The sequence below is a fragment of the Malus domestica genome, chromosome 06 (assembly GCF_042453785.1).
Source record: "Malus domestica chromosome 06, GDT2T_hap1".
Classification (NCBI taxonomy): Eukaryota; Viridiplantae; Streptophyta; class Magnoliopsida; order Rosales; family Rosaceae; genus Malus; species Malus domestica.
In genome coordinates, this window is record NC_091666.1 from 31,577,523 (window position 1) to 31,595,214 (window position 17,692).

Genomic DNA, 17,692 nt, shown 5'->3' on the forward strand with positions numbered 1-17,692 from the left:
TTTTATACAGATAAGTTAAGCTAATTTGTATTTAGCACACTTGAAATTCAAGAACACTGTCAATTACCTTACTCCATACTTTGTATTAAAAATTAAATTAATAATAAAATTGAATTAAATCATTAGTTAATCAAGTTACAAAAGAGAAGAAAAACTAAACATTAACTTAAAAGAAAATGCTGTAGAACTTGAACATTTTAGGACCAAGAAAATGAAAAAAATCATTTAATTACTTAAAGAAGAGGGGTGAGAACAAGGCAATCAACAAAAATGCTATAGGAGACGCGCCCCTTCTGCTTCTTATTCATTCCGACGTTGTAGATTTGTCTTCACCGGCAACCCAGTACCGTTTAACCGCAAACAATACCTTTTCAGGAACAAGAGGGCCGTCTTCATGGTCCACCATTTTCGTGTTCCATCTCATTCCTCTCACAAGTTTGCTCACCTTGACTAGCACATCCATGTGATCACGAAATATCACTGCTCCTTCAGGCCGTAGGATGCGATCCATCTCCAAAAGAATGTCTTCAGCATTGCACCTGCATTGGCCTTTTATTAGTACAAAAAGATCGAGTGCCTTTGATTGATTGGAGAAACACCATTTTCAATCAATAGTAACAAGCAGGGTCAAAAACAACGTACTTATCCCTGTACAAGCTGAAAACACCGTTTGCGTGAATAAGGTCATATGTCCTTGGATACGTGGAGAAGGCTTCACACCTGGAGGAAGATAAAAAAAGATTATCAAGCAGAATAGCATGTCAAGAAAACATAAGTTACGAAGGCCAAGAGAATGACTCTGGACGAATGATTGGTTTTAAGCAGCAAGACAGATGTTATTCTATGTCCTAATCCTCAGCATATTTAAAATCCAGTTTGAGAACATTATTGTCGCAGAGAAGAACAAACAGAAAAGAAATGTTTGAGAATTACCAATCATGGTAAATGCCAATCAATCCACGTTCAAATATAACTCCCAACGTGTCTTTCTCAGCTATTGTAGGCATAACATTCATAACCCACAATTTAGGAGAGTCGAGAGCAGCAGCAAAACTTCCCAGACCGGCATTCATATCCATAATGTTGCGGTACCTTCTGGTGTCCATTAACTTGTTGGTCCTCTTATAAGCATTTACGTGTTTCTTCCATGCCTTATTGTCCTCCTGGAATGTCTCAGCAGATACATCCGGGACAGAATCACTAGATATTCGGAAAGGTAAAGCATTAAGCCTCTCCGGGAATGGAATCCATGGCCCACCAGCATCCTCATTGGCATCAGAAGTCTCAGGATAAGGAGTTACACACAACTCCATCTTCTGGTACCTACGAAACAGAAAAAGGTTAAATACTGCTTTGGAAATGGCAAAAAAAGCTCAACGTAAACTGATAGCCAATAAATGTTCAACAAAATTGTAAAAGAGTCAGTAGATCAAATAAAGTGATATACCAAACATCATCGGCATTATTGGATTCACACGTATTCGGTTGAGGATCTTGGTCACGACGATACTCAGAAGTTGTTAGTTTCCTCCAGATGGCAATTTCACCCTTCTCATGCTTCTTTTCCCAGTTGAGAAGTTTCGCAACCTCTTCAATCTTCCTCTGTTCTTCCTCAAGTTCTTCTTTAGGGCGCTGCCACGCTACATAATTATTCCTCCAGTTAATAGGAGGACCCGAAAGCACCCAGTAACCACCAGGTCTTAGAACCCGGTCAACTTCCATCATGTACATTCCATCTGCAGAATAAGTCCAAGGATGATTTCACGTCATAAATGATATCCTTACCTAAAAGTTATGAAAGCTTGCCTTTTTCCAAAAAGAAAATGAGGAAAGAAAATCACTTAAACTTCATAAAACGCAAAGCAATATCAGTGGCTAATTTATGAGCATCACCATTTGCACCCCACGGTATCAGGCAACGAGAGCAGTGAGCCATGTCAAAGGCCCTAGAAGGGTAAGGCAGCTTTATAGTTCCGAGGACGCCAATAACTGCCGGAACACCTCTTTCCAGAGCAAATTGAACTTGTGCTTCATGAGAGTCTCTTGGCGCGAATGACATTGCTATAACATTTTTCTTAAATAGGTAGGCACCCCAGCTGGCAACCTATGAAGCATGAACCAACATGGGCAATAAATCAAATTCTAAGACAACGTGCAATAACTGCTAGGTGTTTGAAAATTGGGTTGTAAGTTTCAACGAGGGACAAGAGTACGGATGTGTTTGAGAATAGCAGTATTTACAGTCAAGACATTAAAAAGGAGCGGAAAAATGAAAAAAAAAAGAAATTAAAATTACCCCACATCCAGTGTCCAATGCAGTTCTAACCATCCCATTGTCCATTGGGATCACAGCTGCAAGTTCATTGATATATGCATCTGCTCCATGAGGAAACTGTGTTCCACCACCAGGAAACCTAAACACGTTGCCCTCGTACTGAATCCAGTTCTGAACAGCCTTCTCAACTGTCAGGCTTTTATAGGGAGCATTGGCATAAGGTACATAGTCACGGCTTTGGGGCCATCGAAATGGAGTCACATAGCCTTTGGGTGCCGGAATAAGGCAATGTAGCTTCTCTTCTTCAGGCGGACAATGTCTTTCCCTGTAATTCATATTTTCTCGGGGGAAAGTCATTGCTCGCATTTGATCTTGGCAGGGAGTGTAATCAATATAGCGATTTCCGCATGATTTGAACTCCTTGACAACTCCTTCAGAATCGTCAATCCCACCACGATGGGTCTCATAATTCAGATTGGATAGGATACTGCAGTCTGTCTGTCTGGTAATCTCCACAGCTATGCTATCTCCCTTCCCAAAACCACTTCGCTGCCACGCACCCAATATGTAAAAGAAACAACACAGGCCAGCTACAATGACAATTGACATGGAGCTTCGACTCCTGTTATCTCCTGAGTTCCCTTTTGTCGCCATGATGTGCCTGAATGTATTTTGGGATTCCCGAAACCAATTAGGACATTTTCCAAATAAAAGAAAATAAATATAGGGTAGATCCTTAAATGTCTGAAAATGCAGCAAGTATGTTCCATATTCTATCCAAACTCCACAACTACTTGACTACCTTGATGAGTTGATGTCAAAAACAAATCAGATTTTCGAAAATTTATTATTTGGAACCTCGAAGCTCAATTCCCCACGAAACAAATTACACATTGTTCGAAACACAAATCATTGACTCGTATAATTGCAATTCCACTGTTTCATATGTTCCCCATTTTCTTTTTCTTCTTAGGTAAAGTCTCACAAACTCGAAAAATCGAAACTAACCAACAATTTGTCAATCACAGTTATTCCAAGAAAATCAAGAACAAAGCACACCACAGCAAAACGGGATTCAAACAGACTAATAAAACTACCAATTAAATCCCATAAAATAAAATAATCAGAAAAAAATGCAGCATGCGTAAAGAACACAGAACTCATATCCAAATCAAAAGGATCGAGAGCTCTTACGGATCTCAGGGAGCGAAAAGCACGAATCTTTTTCGGGTCGGATCAAATCAAACGCATCTTTCACCTCCAGCAATCCGTAACCCACGACACAGACGGAGACATCCAAGAAAAAACAAAAGACAAAACAAAAAAGACGACAACTTTATGAGAGGAAATGCGGCAGAAATCGTGGGCAGCGGCTAAAATTCTGACACGAATTTGATTTCGGAGGCGGGGCGAGCGGCTCTGCCGTTGTTCTTCTTTCGTTGTTTAACTGGAAAGACAAGGTACGATGAGGCCGAGGATGCTTTTGTTGTTCTTCCGTGTGTTTGCACGCATTGTTTCAATTCAGTTCTTTTTTTTTTTTTTTGGTCGGGGGAACACTGTTTCAATTGAAGTAAGTGACTTTAAGATCGCATGTTTATAATTTTTAGTTAGGACGGAAACATAGATAGTATATCATATGTTTTTATGTAAGTGATATAAAATTTTAATTTTTAAGTTATTAATATTTTAATATATATATTCTACTATTTATATAAAGATACATAATGTATCACTTCGTGTGACAGTTACATTGAAAACTCTCTCGCATCGGATCGGAGGGTTGATGATGCTTCCACCGAATCTGATCCCGCCATTTTAGTTCCCAATCGGTTGGGTCCCGCGGCCACAGGAAAAACATGAGGGGTTGTGTTGGGGAACGACGTCGTTTAAGGGTAAAATAGCACACAAATTTTGGGCCAAAGATGATGGCTTTGCTTTTTGGTGAAAGGGTAAACTTGAAAAGGTACCATATGTTTAGGTAAATTTGGTGGAAGTCCGGTGTGAGAATTACGTCGTCTGTATACCCACACACGATTAAAAGGTATTGAGATGAAAGTAAGCTCATGGTGGGACCCTATTAGAAGAAGATTAAATATATAAATGACACAATCTGTTCGACCGTGACTCATAGAGTAAATTGTAAGTTCCAACCTTAATGAGCATTTTCGAGGACTAGCTTGCTTTCTATTTCCCATTACTCAAAAGAGAAATTGTCCTCATGTGGAATATATTTTTTTTTTTTTAAATTGTAACCCTCGAAACCAATCAAAATACGGATGGGATCAAAAAGACCATCATTGGGGCAAACGATGCAATAGCTTCGGTTAAAGCAAGGCCCAAAATGGCATAACCAAATGATTGTTTAGCCGATGATAGATTTCGGGCCATGGCCGAAATGGATCAAAGAACTGAACACGTTTCCAATGCTCTTATAGACATGTATGCAAAATGCGGGAGCATGACCCGAGCTAAAGTTGTGTTTGATAAGGAACCGCTTCTTGCTTTCCAGAGAGTGTGTGCTGGGAAAGTTGAACCGAACTCTGTTGCATTCATCGGTGTTCTACCAGCGTGCGATCGTGTTGGTTTGTTTGACGAAGGTCTGTGCAAGTCTTACCATATCAAGCTCACAATTGAGCACTGTGGATGCGTGATTGATATGTATGCAGGAGCAGGAAGGCTAGAGGAGGCCTGCAAGTTTGTGAAAAGTAAGCCTGTAGAGCCAAATGCAGTTGTTTGGAGGCTGTTGATAAGTGCGTGTAGAGTTCATGGCGATTTCGATGGGGAATTATGTTTGTTAAGTGGGTTCACAGAACTAAAAACACCGCGTGGTGCCGAAGGTCATGTTGCTTCTTCCAACATTCTTGCTGATGCAGGGGGATAGTTATTGAGCAGTTACAGTTTGCAGCAGGACAGACTTGGATTCCTCCTCTCATGGCAGTACCTTCAACAGATCACATGAAAATCCAATTTTCGGGACTATTTCAGCCGCAACTAAACTCATATGCGGATTATTCTAGGGCGACGACTACACCTGTTTGAGTAGAGGGAATTCAACCATTCAAAATTCTCGAAAAAAATTCTCGAAAATGGATTACAAGCAACGAAAAGGGAAGATTGTAATATAGCTAATGGTGTTCTGAAACTTGTATATTTCATTCAACACCTTTGTTCTTTTTATCGTTCCAAAACAACAGACGTTGGAGCAAAGTAAAAATGAAACCGCAAAACTGCCCTCAATGGAAATCCAGAAAACATTCTCCATCATCATCAAGCGTACCTCCACTTACAGGCGTCCCTTGCGAAAACATCCCATTTGAAGCAGTTGCCAATTGATTGTCCACCATAAAATGTTTCAATTCATCGCTGACATGCTGCACCCTCCCGGTTATCCCCAAGCACAAGCCTTTTGTTAGGGTCTTGTTTGCCTTTCTACCTTGAATAGGCTTCTTACTAGGGCCCGGATCCACAAAGACTGGTTGTACTTTAAGAGAAGGGTTTGGTTTGATGCGGTTTACTTCCTTTTCATCTTGGGGCCTCAATATTCTGCTTTCTGATTCTACTTCAGAAGCTTCATCTTCATTTACAAGGACCTGCGGAACACAAAATATGGGATGGGCAAAATGCACGTTTAGGAAAATGCGGTTTAAAGCTGCAAAAGCAACATGCAAGTATACAACAAAAAATCTCATAAGAAAAGTTTTACAACAACAAACCGTACTCATACAAGCACACAATCAGTGAAGTTATAATTACCTTGCGACCAACCAAGTCAAAAGATACAACTACTTTACTTCGTTTGATCCGCTCAGCTTCTGCAATCTCCTCCTGCTTCTTTGTCAGAAGTTCCTTTTCCTGGAAGTAATAAAAAAAGGATTAGGGATGGAGATGTGAGTGAATTTAACATACAAACATGCACGAATTTTATTCATATTATGTTTTCCAAAAATGGAGCGAGAAATTACGAACCTCCTTTGACAACCAACTATTCCCCTCAATTTCATAGTAGTCACTCTGGTCATCAATAACTGTAGTACGTGCTGCAGAGTCTCGGTCATACTCAACGAGTCTCTTTGCATAAGCTTCTGCTACTGCTTCAGCATCTGATGTGGGAGCAAAACTTTCCTCCAAACCAGCATACGTGCTGCCTTCCTTCAGCACAAGAGCTCCACAAAAATTGCAAGGCCCCTCGCCCTCTTGCTCACAGACTATCTTCCCGCAAGATAAACAATTGCTCACAAGTCTGTGGCGACGGGCTTGGCATGAGCATGGCTTCCCCTGGTTGAATACAATTGATCCTTTGGCAGCCTCAGCAAGTGAAACGACTTTCCCAGCTTTCTTCTTCTTAGAATTACCTTGGTTTGTATTATTTGAACTTGAAAGCTGCTTCACCTGATTGCTGGAAGCTGCTTGATCACTGGGGACTTTAGCCACTTTCGGTGTATTTAACGGTTTCTTGGTTCCACTTGCAGAACCTTCATTTGAAGGTGGTTTAACATAGGCATGCAAACTTGAGGTTGAAACAACCGGGGTGCTGCTGCAAAGATCTGAGCGACCCCGTTTCTGCAAATATTCCTCAATCACAAATTTGCCAACCTCCTCCCCGATTATGTTCTGCATAGAAGACAAGCAATCTTAAATACCAACATACAAACATATACATCCGCGGTTCTAGAAGTAAAGGAACTACACAAACAATCATCTCTTTCTTCAATTCAGTAACACTGCAATATTCCATCACACCACCTAATAACTTTTACCTAGTTCAACTCGGATACGGTATCTCAATCAACAGACATAAAAGTTCCTTTGAATCTCCAACCAAACTGCATACACTCTCAAATAGACGAAAGATATACCCTAGCATTCGTCTCAAGTCCAGTCCAAAACAAGAACCCCATAAGACAAAAGGAAAAACTCAATTGTTCTAGTACAAGTTGTTTGCCAAAATTCAAATGTACTCCAATAAAACACCAAAAAAATTACTAATTTGAATTGCCCAAAACAAAATGGAAGCTTTCTCATCGGATCCCAATTGGTGCCTCTCAAGTCTCAACCCCAATTTGCAATCAACAATTGGGTTTTAAAATACCCATAAATCCAACAGCAGTATAAACATTTTCACTGAATTTTACACAAATCCTAAGAATTTGCACAAAACTGTAACCCAAGAACACAATTAATTGGAGGAAAAAAAAAAGTAAGAAATTGGGCTCACGTCGAGGTATTCTTTGGCGTCTTGAGGATCGGCGAGCTCACAGTAGGAGACCAAACCCGATATCATATCCTTATCCAAACCCCCCGTTTCCATCTTCCCGCAGAGATCCACCAACGCCTTCTCCAGCCATTCTCCCGCTGCTCCCATTCTCTCTCTCTCTCTCTCTCCCCCACAGTTTCGAGCTTTCTCTCCGTTTTAGACGATCGGAGACGACGAGCCTGGTTTTTGGGTCTGGCAGCGAAGGGGTTTTTGGTGATAGTATAGTGCGCTCATTCACGAGGCCTCATGCGGTCTATCTCACTGATCTTGCCAAGTCAGAAAGGGAAGTGTACAATGGGACCAGAAAGAACAACTTATACGATTACCGTCAAATGATTTCTCGTGTCATTGATATAATTTCATGTAAACAAAAACTACTCATTAGGGGTGGAAAAAAAAAATATATATATATATCCTGAAACCGCACTGATTTCGAAAATTCAGTATGGGAATCGGTCTCACATTTGCATTCGTTCGGAAATCCCAAACTGAATCAAAATAAAATATTATATATATTATTTAATTTTAAATATATATTTGAAATATAACAACCATCGGATTTGGTTGAGATTTACTCTCAACTGTTGAACCAAATAAACCCTAACTCAGACTCAGACTCAATCACTCGCTTTCAGTCTCTCTCAACCTCATCTCACCTCAGTGACCTCACCGGCTCACCCTCCTCCTCATCCTCGACCTCACCCAGTCACCTTCACTCAGTCACTCTTTCGACCTCACCTCACCTTGTTGGAGAATCACTTGTTTTGGAATTGCCCCGGTGCGAGTTCGTATTGTTTGAAGTTTTGAGACTCTTGTCCCACATTGGTGAAAACAAGATTCCCAAGTACCTTTATATATGTTTTGTCTTCTACAATATTAGCTATGTGTTGGACCACTTGAAATGGGAATTGAGGCTTGGGCCACCATTTCTGTGGATTGGGCTTGATGATTATACCATAATATTAATATAAATTAATATTAATTAATCAAGACAAGGACCTTGGGCCTTGGGGCCTAAGAATTAAAATTAATCTGATCAATTAGTTTTAATTTCGAATTAAGTTTTTAATTAAATTAATTAAAAACGTTTTGATTAAAGATACAACCTTTTGTAGAGAGTTGTAAAGCTTCAGATACATCCAAAAGGTATTTGAAGAGGTATGAAAGAGCCTATATAACTGGAGTCCTCAGTTCATCATCAATCATCTTTTCTACTTCATTTTCTTCCGTACAAACTTTCCAGAGAGAGTAAACACACAAAGCAATTCGCTAGAATTCTATAATCCAATGCGGGTTGTAGGATTAGGTAGTTGTATCCTGGTCGAGTAGACGTTATAGAACCACAAGCACAAGAGTGGGACAGAATTATTGTTCGAAGGACATAGCTTTTACGCTAGCCTCTACCTTCTGTAATCAAGTTAGTACTGTTGATATTCTTATATTAATTTATGTATTTATTGTATACTTTTCATTCTGTACCGCAAATACTTTTTGTGAAATAAAATTGTGAATTTCAAATTATGTTTATTTTTGTTATATTGTTTATTTCTGAATTGTTCTCCAACACGTACATCACTATATTGTATAACCCTCGATTCCTATTTCAGTTTCTCTTCTTTGAGGCCCTTTTTGGCTTTTCGAATTTTTACAATTTTTTATATGTCAATTAATTTTTTTTCCAGGTTTCCAGAGGCTGCCGTGCTGAAATTCGCTGCTAAGGAATTCAAAGTATGTAATTTTCTAATTGATTATTTGAGCGTTATCGAAAAATTTGGATTGGTTGGTTGTCTTTATTGGGCGTTGATCAGATTTGGGTTCTTGGTTTCTGTGAAGGGGAAATCCTTTTTTATATTTGAAACATATGATCTATAGCAGGCTGGGTTACTTAGTGGTTGTTAGCACTTTGATTGGGACGATCTGGATGAACCAGATAACACACTTCAAATTGCCAAGAATATGTTACCGCAATAGCTTTAAATTGTTTGGTTTATCAATTTGTAGGTGACAGATAAGCTTCTTAATGTGTTTGGAGTTATAGGATATGAGGGCAGCTAAATTATGGGAGGTGGTGGTTCATAACCATGATCAACAGATTGTTATGTCATAAAGAGATGGGCTATGGGTTGCAGGTGAGCTATAAATGGAGAGGTCGAGTTTTGACTCTTGTGAAGGCAGATGATAGTTCATAACTCTCAAGCTAGGCAATTCAGTTGTAAATCTTATTTCATTTAGCCAAATCTGCGTTGAGAAGAGATTAAACCAAAGATTAATCCGAGGCTTAGAAATAATTTTGGGATTCCCGATTTGTTCTGAAATTCCGAAACTACTTCGGGATTCCTGAAAATTTGGTTTGGGATCATAATTGAAATTGGGATTCCCGAAAACTTCGGTTTGGGAATCGGGACAAGGGTTTCGGTTTGGTATCCTATACCGAACCAGCCCATATCTTTATTTTGTTACATTAAATGTTATTATGACAGTGTATCTGTGTCATATAAGTCTAGGACTAGAGAAAGCTTTGAGCATCTTAAGTCCATTTTTCCATAAATACTGGGCCTCGGGAAAAATCAAACAGTGTGATTTCGTCTCTTGTCTAACCACTTTATATCATCAAGCACGTTGATTTTTTCCGAATATCAACACATCTTGGGTCCCACTTATAAGATGACATGGCGGGATCATAATTATAACTCGACCAAACGGAACCAAACGGAACCAAACACTGGCAGCAGAGGATCCAGTCCTGGTTACTTCTTTTTCTTCACCTCTCCAACTCTGCAATTGAAACCCTAATCTCCCCAATTTTGGGAAATTTTAGCAACAGCAACCATTACAATGCATTCCCTGCGTTCAACTTTAGGTATTGCCCTTATATTCGGAGATTATTTACTTTACGTACCACGGTACCAGTTAAATCCTGCTGATAAACAAATGAAGTTTTGATCTTTTTATGGTTCTGAGATAAAGCACAGAACGCAAAGAGGTAAATCTTTCTCTTAATCCCAGCTAGTAGGAATTCATTTTTTGTTACTTTTTACAGTTTCCCAGCAACCAAACAGACCCTTTAATTGTCTTCTTCCGGTTAAGTAAATGCTGCTGATGCTGATGAATTTTTGTGTCTAAGTTGAAAAAAGATGACAGCTTTTTGTTGCTTTCTTCCTTTTTTGGTTTCAGGATAGCTAAAGCTTGAGGCTTCAAATTCTTGTGGATTATGGGTTGTTTTGTTATCATCTGCTATTAGTTTTTGAATTATTTGTATGAATCGGGTTTTACTTCCTAAGCATGTTGCTGCTGTTGTTAAGTGTCAAAAGGATCCGTTTAAAGCGCTTGAAATGTTTAACTCGGTGAAAAAGGAAGATGGGTTTAAGCACACATTGCTAACTTACAAATGCATGGTTGAAAAACTCGGGTTTCATGGCGAGTTTGAAGCCATGGAGCGTGTGATTTCTGACATGAGGATGAATGTTGATAATAGCTTACTAGAAGGAGTGTACATTGGAGCCATGAGGAGTTATGGAAGGAAAGGAAAGGTTGAAGAAGCTGTTAATGTGTTTCAGCGGATGGAGTTTTATAATTGTGAGCCCTCGGTTCAATCTTATAATGCAATCATGAATGTGCTCGTTGAGTATGGATATTTCAATCAAGCGCATAAGGTGTATATGGGGATGAGAGATAATGGGATTGATCCAGATGTGTATACTTATACAATACGGATAAAGTCTTTCTGTAAGACTAGCAGGCCTCATGTTGCTTTGAGACTGCTTAATAACATGCCTACCCAGGGGTGTGAGTTCAATGCCGTTGCATATTGTACGGTCATAGGTGGATTTTATGAAGAGAATTACCAGATCGAGGCATATGAATTGTTTAAAGACATGCTCGGGCAAGGTGTATGTCCCAACGTTACCACATTTAACAAGCTTATTCATACATTATCCAAGAAGGGTCATGTCCAAGAAATCGAAAAACTTCTCAACAAGGTTCTGAAGAGGGGTGTGTCTCCTAATTTGTTTACATTAAATATTTTCATTCAAGGGCTTTGCAACAGCAGTTCACTAAATTTGGCTGTCAGAATGCTGGATGGTTTTATGATAGAAGGTTTAACTCCGGATGTTGTCACATATAATACATTGATCTTTGGCTTGTGTAAAAACTTTAAGGTTGAGGAAGCGGAGGGCTATATGCATAAAATGGTGAACAATGGATTTTGGCCTGATGCCTTTACCTACAACAGTATTATCGATGGATATTGCAAATTGGGTATGATACAAAAAGCAGATAAGATTCTCAGTGATGCCATTTTCAAGGGATTCATACCCGATGACTTCACATATTGCTCTTTGATTAAGGGTTTATGCCAGGATGGCCAGATTGACCGTGCCCTAGCTTTGTTCAATGAGGTATTAGGAAAGGGATTCAAGCCTAATATTGTTTTCTATAACACGTTGGTAAAAGGGTTGTCGCAGAATGGGCTTTTCTTGGAAGCTTTGCAACTGATGAATGAGATGTCAAGAAACAGTTGCAGTCCCGATATCTGGACTTACAACTTGGTTATAGACGGGTTGTGCAAGATGGGTTATGTATCTGATGCCAGTAAACTAATGAATGATGCTATTGCCAGAGGATGCCTTCCCGACATATTTACTTTCAATACGTTAATAGATGGTTACTGTAAACAGTTGAATCTGAATAGTGCTCTTGAGGTCATTAGTAGCATGTGGAGTCATGGTGTTACTCCTGATGTGATCACGTACAATACTGTGTTAAATGGCCTTTGCAAGGCTGCCAAATACGAGGATGTGATCTGTACTTTTCAAGCAATGATGGAGAAGGGGTGTGTACCTAACATTATTACATATAACATACTTGTAGAAAGCCTTTGCAAAGCCAGGAAAGTGACCAAGGCCTTGGACATGCTACAGGAAATAAGAGACAAGGGCTTGACTCCAGATATTGTTTGTTTTGGCACGTTGATGAATGGTTTGTGTGGCAATGGGGATTTGGACGGAGCATATGACCTATTTACAAGAATGAAACATGAATATAATGTATCTCATACAACAGCGACATACAATATCATGATCAATGCTTTCTGTGAAAAGCTTAACAGTAGCATAGCACAAAAACTATTTTGTGAGATGGGTGACAAAGGATGTGCCCCCGACTGTTTCACTTACCGTGTCATGATTGATGGTTTCTGTAAAGCAGGAAATGATGATCATGGGTACAATTTTCTCCTGGAGAAGATCGAGAAGGGGTTCATTCCATCACTGGTGACATTCGGAAGAGTGCTAAATTGTCTTTGTGTGAAGCATAGAGTTCATGAGGCTGTTGGTATCGTCTACCTTATGGTGCAGAAAGGCATTGTTCCTGATGTTGTTAGTACAATCTTCGAGTCTGATAAGAAGGAAATAGCTGCACCCAAGATTGTTGTAGAAGATTTGTTGAAGAAGGGTCATATAACTTATTATGCCTATGAACTTCTATATGATGGAATTAGAGATAAAAAGGTAGTTAAGAAAACACAAAAGAGCTTCAAACGAGGTGTTTCCATGACTTCAAAACGAAGTCCTTGAGTGTTGCAAAAATACAGTTCTGTTATGGAGCATATACTTCTTCAGTCCTGATATGGCGGTAAGCGCAATGATGGCATAAACCTGAAGTAACAAACTTTTTTACCAGTGCTCTTGTAGCTTCTGAGGGTAATTCTCCTGAACTTTTGGTAATTGGTCATCTTTTTATTCTTACTGCTTAGATTTCATTCTGAATAGCTTGCTCAGCCTCTAAATCGCTGATCACTAAGTGGCTAACTGATGTTAATGTCTTTCGTTACTGAATCTTGGCTCCCTCGTGTTGTCTGTTTAACAGCCTTATTTGTCACAGAATTTGGCCGATACTTTGAATATTGAAACTTGAGTATCATGTTTGGGGCCTTTCGGACTTCCAACAACAAATTTGGTATAGGGAAGGGCATGGATAACTAATCGTCCTTTGCAAAGATGGTGAACATTTGGTACTTCTTACCGAATCCCTATATATTTATTAAGTTATATATTTTGATGAAACTGAAAATGACTTGGCGTCAGTTATATTTCACAGAAACTGCCCCGAGAGTGCCAATTCTGGAAATTTTTAACTGCTTATAACGAAGATGATTCGAGTTAAATTTTTGTGCTCTGTTTAACTGGGGGAAGCATGCAGGTTTGTATGTCACTTTGTTCTTATCATTCTGGTTCAAAATTATCTGATCTTTCTTCTTACTTAAAAGGAACAACGAAATTAAGATATTAATGTTTTTCTTTACTAAATCTTGGCTCCCTCGTGTTGTTCGTATGGACAGACTTATGATATAATCATGATTTGCACATGTTTTGAGGTTTTAACGTGGAACGTCTGAGTTATCTCGCATAACAAACTGGCGGCACGAGGCAAGGAAGATGTGAGCCCAAGTGCCCCTTGGTTGTCCTTTGAACAAGCGGATTATGTAGGGCCTGCTCTGTTGTCTTATAGAGCGTCTTGTAGATACAGGAATATCCATGTTGGAGAATATATAGGTTGGTATGAATGTATTAGAGTTATAGAATACAGTTTGGTTTTACCAGACGTGTGCCGTCGGAAATCCGAGAACGTAGTTTTGGGCATTCATCACGTTGCCGGACAGAAGAAAAGTTGAGAAAGATGTTAATACAATTTTGTAAACGTTATTTCCATCATAGAAGAAATGAATTTCTACGAGTAAAACTGTACAAAATCCATCTGTTGGCTGCTTACATATGAATTACGAGCTAGAAGTTGGAACGACGTTAAGATCAATCAATTTCGATGTGTTCTGTCCTGGGTTGAAGCTCCATACTGCCCCTTGAGCACCCATCTCTGTATAACAATGATGTCCGATAGGCGTTTACACGAACTCTGCAACATTGGCCACAGTTCTCTCGTTCTGCAGCCTCTTTCTTAGTTGATTTGTCATCCAGAACAACTACATCCAAACAAAAAGAACAGTTCCAGGAAAATGATTCTTCCTTTTTTCATATAAAATTGCGTGTGCCTTGATCTTCTTCCCTCTGTATTTGTAATGATCGGTTAGTTAGGCTTTTCGGACCAGCTTGGCCTCAGATCTGCGTAATCCCAAACTTATGCTCGCCTAGGCATGCTTGTTCAAATCTATGTGCAGTAAGTACAAGTGTCTGTCTGATTGCGAAGTGAGACTGTATTTCGCTACACAGAACCAACGAAAACATGGAATGAGAAGCGAAGTATGAGACATAGTAAAAAAAGTTCAAACCCCGTCTGTCACAGAGAAATCACCATCAGTCTGACTCACCAGATCATATATTACTTATAGCTCACACAAAGCTCCAACCAGGTTCCTTTCTCATATCAGTTCCCTTTATCTGGTTTCTAATCTTGATGACTTCTTCCCACTGGCCCACATCTGCATACATGTTTGAAATGGAAACATATGCGCCAGGATCCATTGATGGCTCCAACTCCATCATCTTATTAGCTACTAGCTTTCCAAGCTCCATATCGCCATGAACTTTACAAGCAGCGTGCAGTGTTCCCCATATTAAAGCATCGGGTTTAATAGGCATATTGTTAATGAATGTTGCAGCCTCCTTCAGTCTGCCTGATCGACTAAGAAGATCAACCATACAGGCATAGTGACGATCACCAGGCTTTAGGCCATAGTCTTGAACCATTGAACTAAAGTAGAAATAAGCTTCTTCAACCAATCCGTTATGGCTACAGGCAGATAAAAGTGCAACAAAAGTCACTGAATCAGGCCTGATTCCTTGTTCCCTCAAAAGCTCGTATGCTTGTAAAGCCTCTGCGCCTTTACCGTGTTGAGCATAGCTCACAATCATAGCTGTCCAACAAACTAGATCTGGCTTCTCAATTTGATCAAATGCTTTGAGGCAATCTTCAATGCTTGCACATTTTGAGTACATTGTCACTAGTGAACTGCCGACAGAAACATGTGAATTGAAGCCAACTTTCGTGATGTGGGCATGCAGTTGAGTCCCAATACTTAATCCATTCAAAAGTGCAATGGCCCCTAGAATGGAGGAAATTGTGAAGGAGTCAATAGTCAAATCTGCCATCAGCATTTCATGAAATAGCTGAAGCGCCTCTTCGACATACCCATTTTGGGCATACCCTGAAACCAAGGAGGAGCATGCAACCTCATCCTTTTGCGGAAGCATATCAAACACCCTCCTCGCCAATGATAGAGCACTACATTTTGAGTACATGGTCACAATTGCCCCACCAAGTACATCTTGTTCAACTCCTCTGCGAAGAGCGTGACAATGAATTTCCTTACCAGTCCGTAGGGAACGCAAGGCAGAACATGCGGTTAGAATTGCAGTTAAAGTCATCTGGTCGGGTACAATTTCTTCTAATGGTATCTCTCTATATAGCTGAAGGGCTTGATTTGCACAGCCATGTTCCACAAAACCAGCAATCATTGAGGCCCATGAAACATTGTCTTTGTCAGGAATTTGCTGAAAAACTTTGTAAGATTCCTCTAGACTATCACACTTCGAGTACATTGTGAAAAGAGAACTACCAACAGAAACATCAAATACCAACCCACTTTTAAGAGTGTAGCTGTGGATCTGTCTCCCTAGATTTAAACAGTCTACAATGCTCAAGACACTGGAAGTACAAAACTTATCTGGTCTCACACTTTCCTGTAACATTCTCAGGAACAATTCAATTGCCCTTCCAGAATTTTGATTCTGAGCAAAAGAAGATATTATTGCTGCCCATGTCCTGAGATCCTTTATATTTTCCATCTCTCTGAACACCATCTCGGATAGATCGACTGCTCCTATTTTTGAATATGCATTAATTAACGCTGACCCCACAATGGCAGCTGACAAGAATCCAGATTTCAAAATCAAAGAGTGAATTTGGGTTGCCTCTTCAGTCATGGATGGTCTAGTACATGCAGTAAGTACACTCGTAACAGTGTACTTATTCATTTGCTCTCCGACTTTTCTCATTTCTCCGAAAAATTTGAGGGCAGAAATATAATCGTCCTTGTGCACAAAACCGGAAATGATGGCAGTCCAAGAAACCACATTACGGGTTGGCATATGTTTGAATTCCTTGACAGCTTCATTCATTTCTCCACATTTGGCATATAAATCTACAATAGTAGTCCCAACAAAGACATCTTCTGCACCGTGTTTAATCACCAACCCTTGCACTTCCTTCCCGACTTCAATTTCTTCAAGCGCAGCACAAGCGGTTAAAACACTAGAAAATGTAAAACTATTTGGCAACAGGAATCCACGGAACATTTTCCGAAAAAGATGCAAAGCAACCCTGTTCTCTCCATTTCTCACAGCCCCAGAGATAATAGCATTCCAACTCACAACATTCTGACACGAAACATCATGAAAAACCCTCAAAGCATCTTCAAAGCTGCAATTTTTCGCAAACAAGTCTATCATTCCGGACTGAACATAACCATTCGGAAAGAACCCATTTTTAATTGCAAGCGAATAAACCTGCTTCCCAAAAATAGGAGCTTGCAAGGCAGTGCAAGCCGAAAGAACACTCCCATAGGCAAACTCATCGGGCCCAAAACCCGAAGTGTGCATCCTACAAAACATTTCCCATGCCATCTTGAATAACGAAATGTGGTTATAACCCGAAATCATGATATTCCACGAAAAAAAATTTCGGTCAGCAATTAAATCAAACAGCTTGAGTGCATCTACCATGGCAGCGGACTTACAATACAAATCAAGCAATGAATTCGAGAGGAAGATATCGGATTGAAGCAAACCGGTTGTGGTCAAATGGGTGTGTACGATTTTAGTGATTCTAACGGTACACTGTCTTGATTTTGCATAATCATTGAAGAACTGAAAAAGGTCAAATCGACTGGGAATTTGGTCGTTTTCGATGGGGAAAAAAGATGGGTTTTCCTCAACGGCAAGCGAAGATAGAAACTTGAGTTGAAAGAGTGAGATTCTGGAGGGGATTTTTGGATTGAGGAGAGAATTCATTTGGGTTCGTGAAGCGGAAAGGGAGAGCATAATGATTTTGTCACAGATCATTTTGAATAAACGCGGGAACGTATGAACATGTAATAACCTAACACTCGGTGGCCACAAATATTTAGTATTTAATTGAAATTCTCTGAT

The 17,692-nt window shown here is 39.7% G+C and overlaps 5 protein-coding genes across 9 annotated transcripts; 1 reads left to right on the plus strand and 4 right to left on the minus strand.

Moving 5' to 3' along the window:
- Positions 1-79: 79 nt before the first annotated feature.
- Positions 80-3,884, minus strand: LOC103420343 (probable methyltransferase PMT2). Its single transcript, XM_008358404.3, has 7 exons — positions 3,470-3,884; positions 2,297-2,936; positions 1,894-2,104; positions 1,448-1,736; positions 934-1,323; positions 643-720; positions 80-539 (listed from the first exon to the last, which is right to left on the minus strand). Exons 2-7 carry the CDS (start codon positions 2,927-2,929, stop codon positions 305-307), a joined length of 1,836 nt encoding a protein of 611 aa, XP_008356626.3. The 5' UTR covers positions 2,930-2,936; positions 3,470-3,884; the 3' UTR covers positions 80-304.
- A 656-nt stretch (positions 3,885-4,540) lies between these two features.
- LOC114825501 (uncharacterized) lies at positions 4,541-5,276 on the minus strand. The gene is given in 4 exon segments (XM_070823297.1): positions 4,541-4,666; positions 4,668-4,794; positions 4,890-4,963; positions 5,217-5,276. Coding segments are annotated over 4 exon segments (387 nt in total).
- Positions 5,277-5,309: 33 nt separating this feature from the next.
- LOC103420342 (uncharacterized) lies at positions 5,310-7,836 on the minus strand. The gene is made up of 4 exons (XM_008358403.4): positions 7,491-7,836; positions 6,242-6,886; positions 6,029-6,127; positions 5,310-5,865 (listed from the first exon to the last, which is right to left on the minus strand). Exons 1-4 carry the CDS (start codon positions 7,635-7,637, stop codon positions 5,509-5,511), a joined length of 1,248 nt encoding a protein of 415 aa, XP_008356625.3. The 5' UTR covers positions 7,638-7,836; the 3' UTR covers positions 5,310-5,508.
- A 2,381-nt stretch (positions 7,837-10,217) lies between these two features.
- LOC103420340 (putative pentatricopeptide repeat-containing protein At1g74580) lies at positions 10,218-14,270 on the plus strand. Of its 5 annotated transcripts, none has more exons than XM_029104022.2 (5): positions 10,218-10,512; positions 10,704-13,231; positions 13,413-13,542; positions 13,629-13,730; positions 13,906-14,270. In XM_029104022.2, exon 2 carries the CDS (start codon positions 10,787-10,789, stop codon positions 13,103-13,105), a length of 2,319 nt encoding a protein of 772 aa, XP_028959855.2. In that variant the 5' UTR covers positions 10,218-10,512; positions 10,704-10,786; the 3' UTR covers positions 13,106-13,231; positions 13,413-13,542; positions 13,629-13,730; positions 13,906-14,270. The 5 variants fall into 5 exon arrangements, with proteins under 5 accessions (XP_028959855.2, XP_070679929.1, XP_028959854.2 ...); XM_070823828.1 differs by having other exon boundaries at positions 10,241-10,512; positions 13,398-13,542; positions 13,870-14,270; XM_029104021.2 differs by having other exon boundaries at positions 10,241-10,512; positions 13,398-13,542.
- Positions 14,199-17,641, minus strand: LOC103420341 (pentatricopeptide repeat-containing protein At1g74600, chloroplastic-like). Its single transcript, XM_008358402.4, has 2 exons — positions 14,854-17,641; positions 14,199-14,747 (listed from the first exon to the last, which is right to left on the minus strand). The coding sequence occupies exon 1, from the start codon at positions 17,603-17,605 to the stop codon at positions 14,876-14,878; it is 2,730 nt and encodes a 909-aa protein (XP_008356624.4). The 5' UTR covers positions 17,606-17,641; the 3' UTR covers positions 14,199-14,747; positions 14,854-14,875.
- Positions 17,642-17,692: the final 51 nt, after the last annotated feature.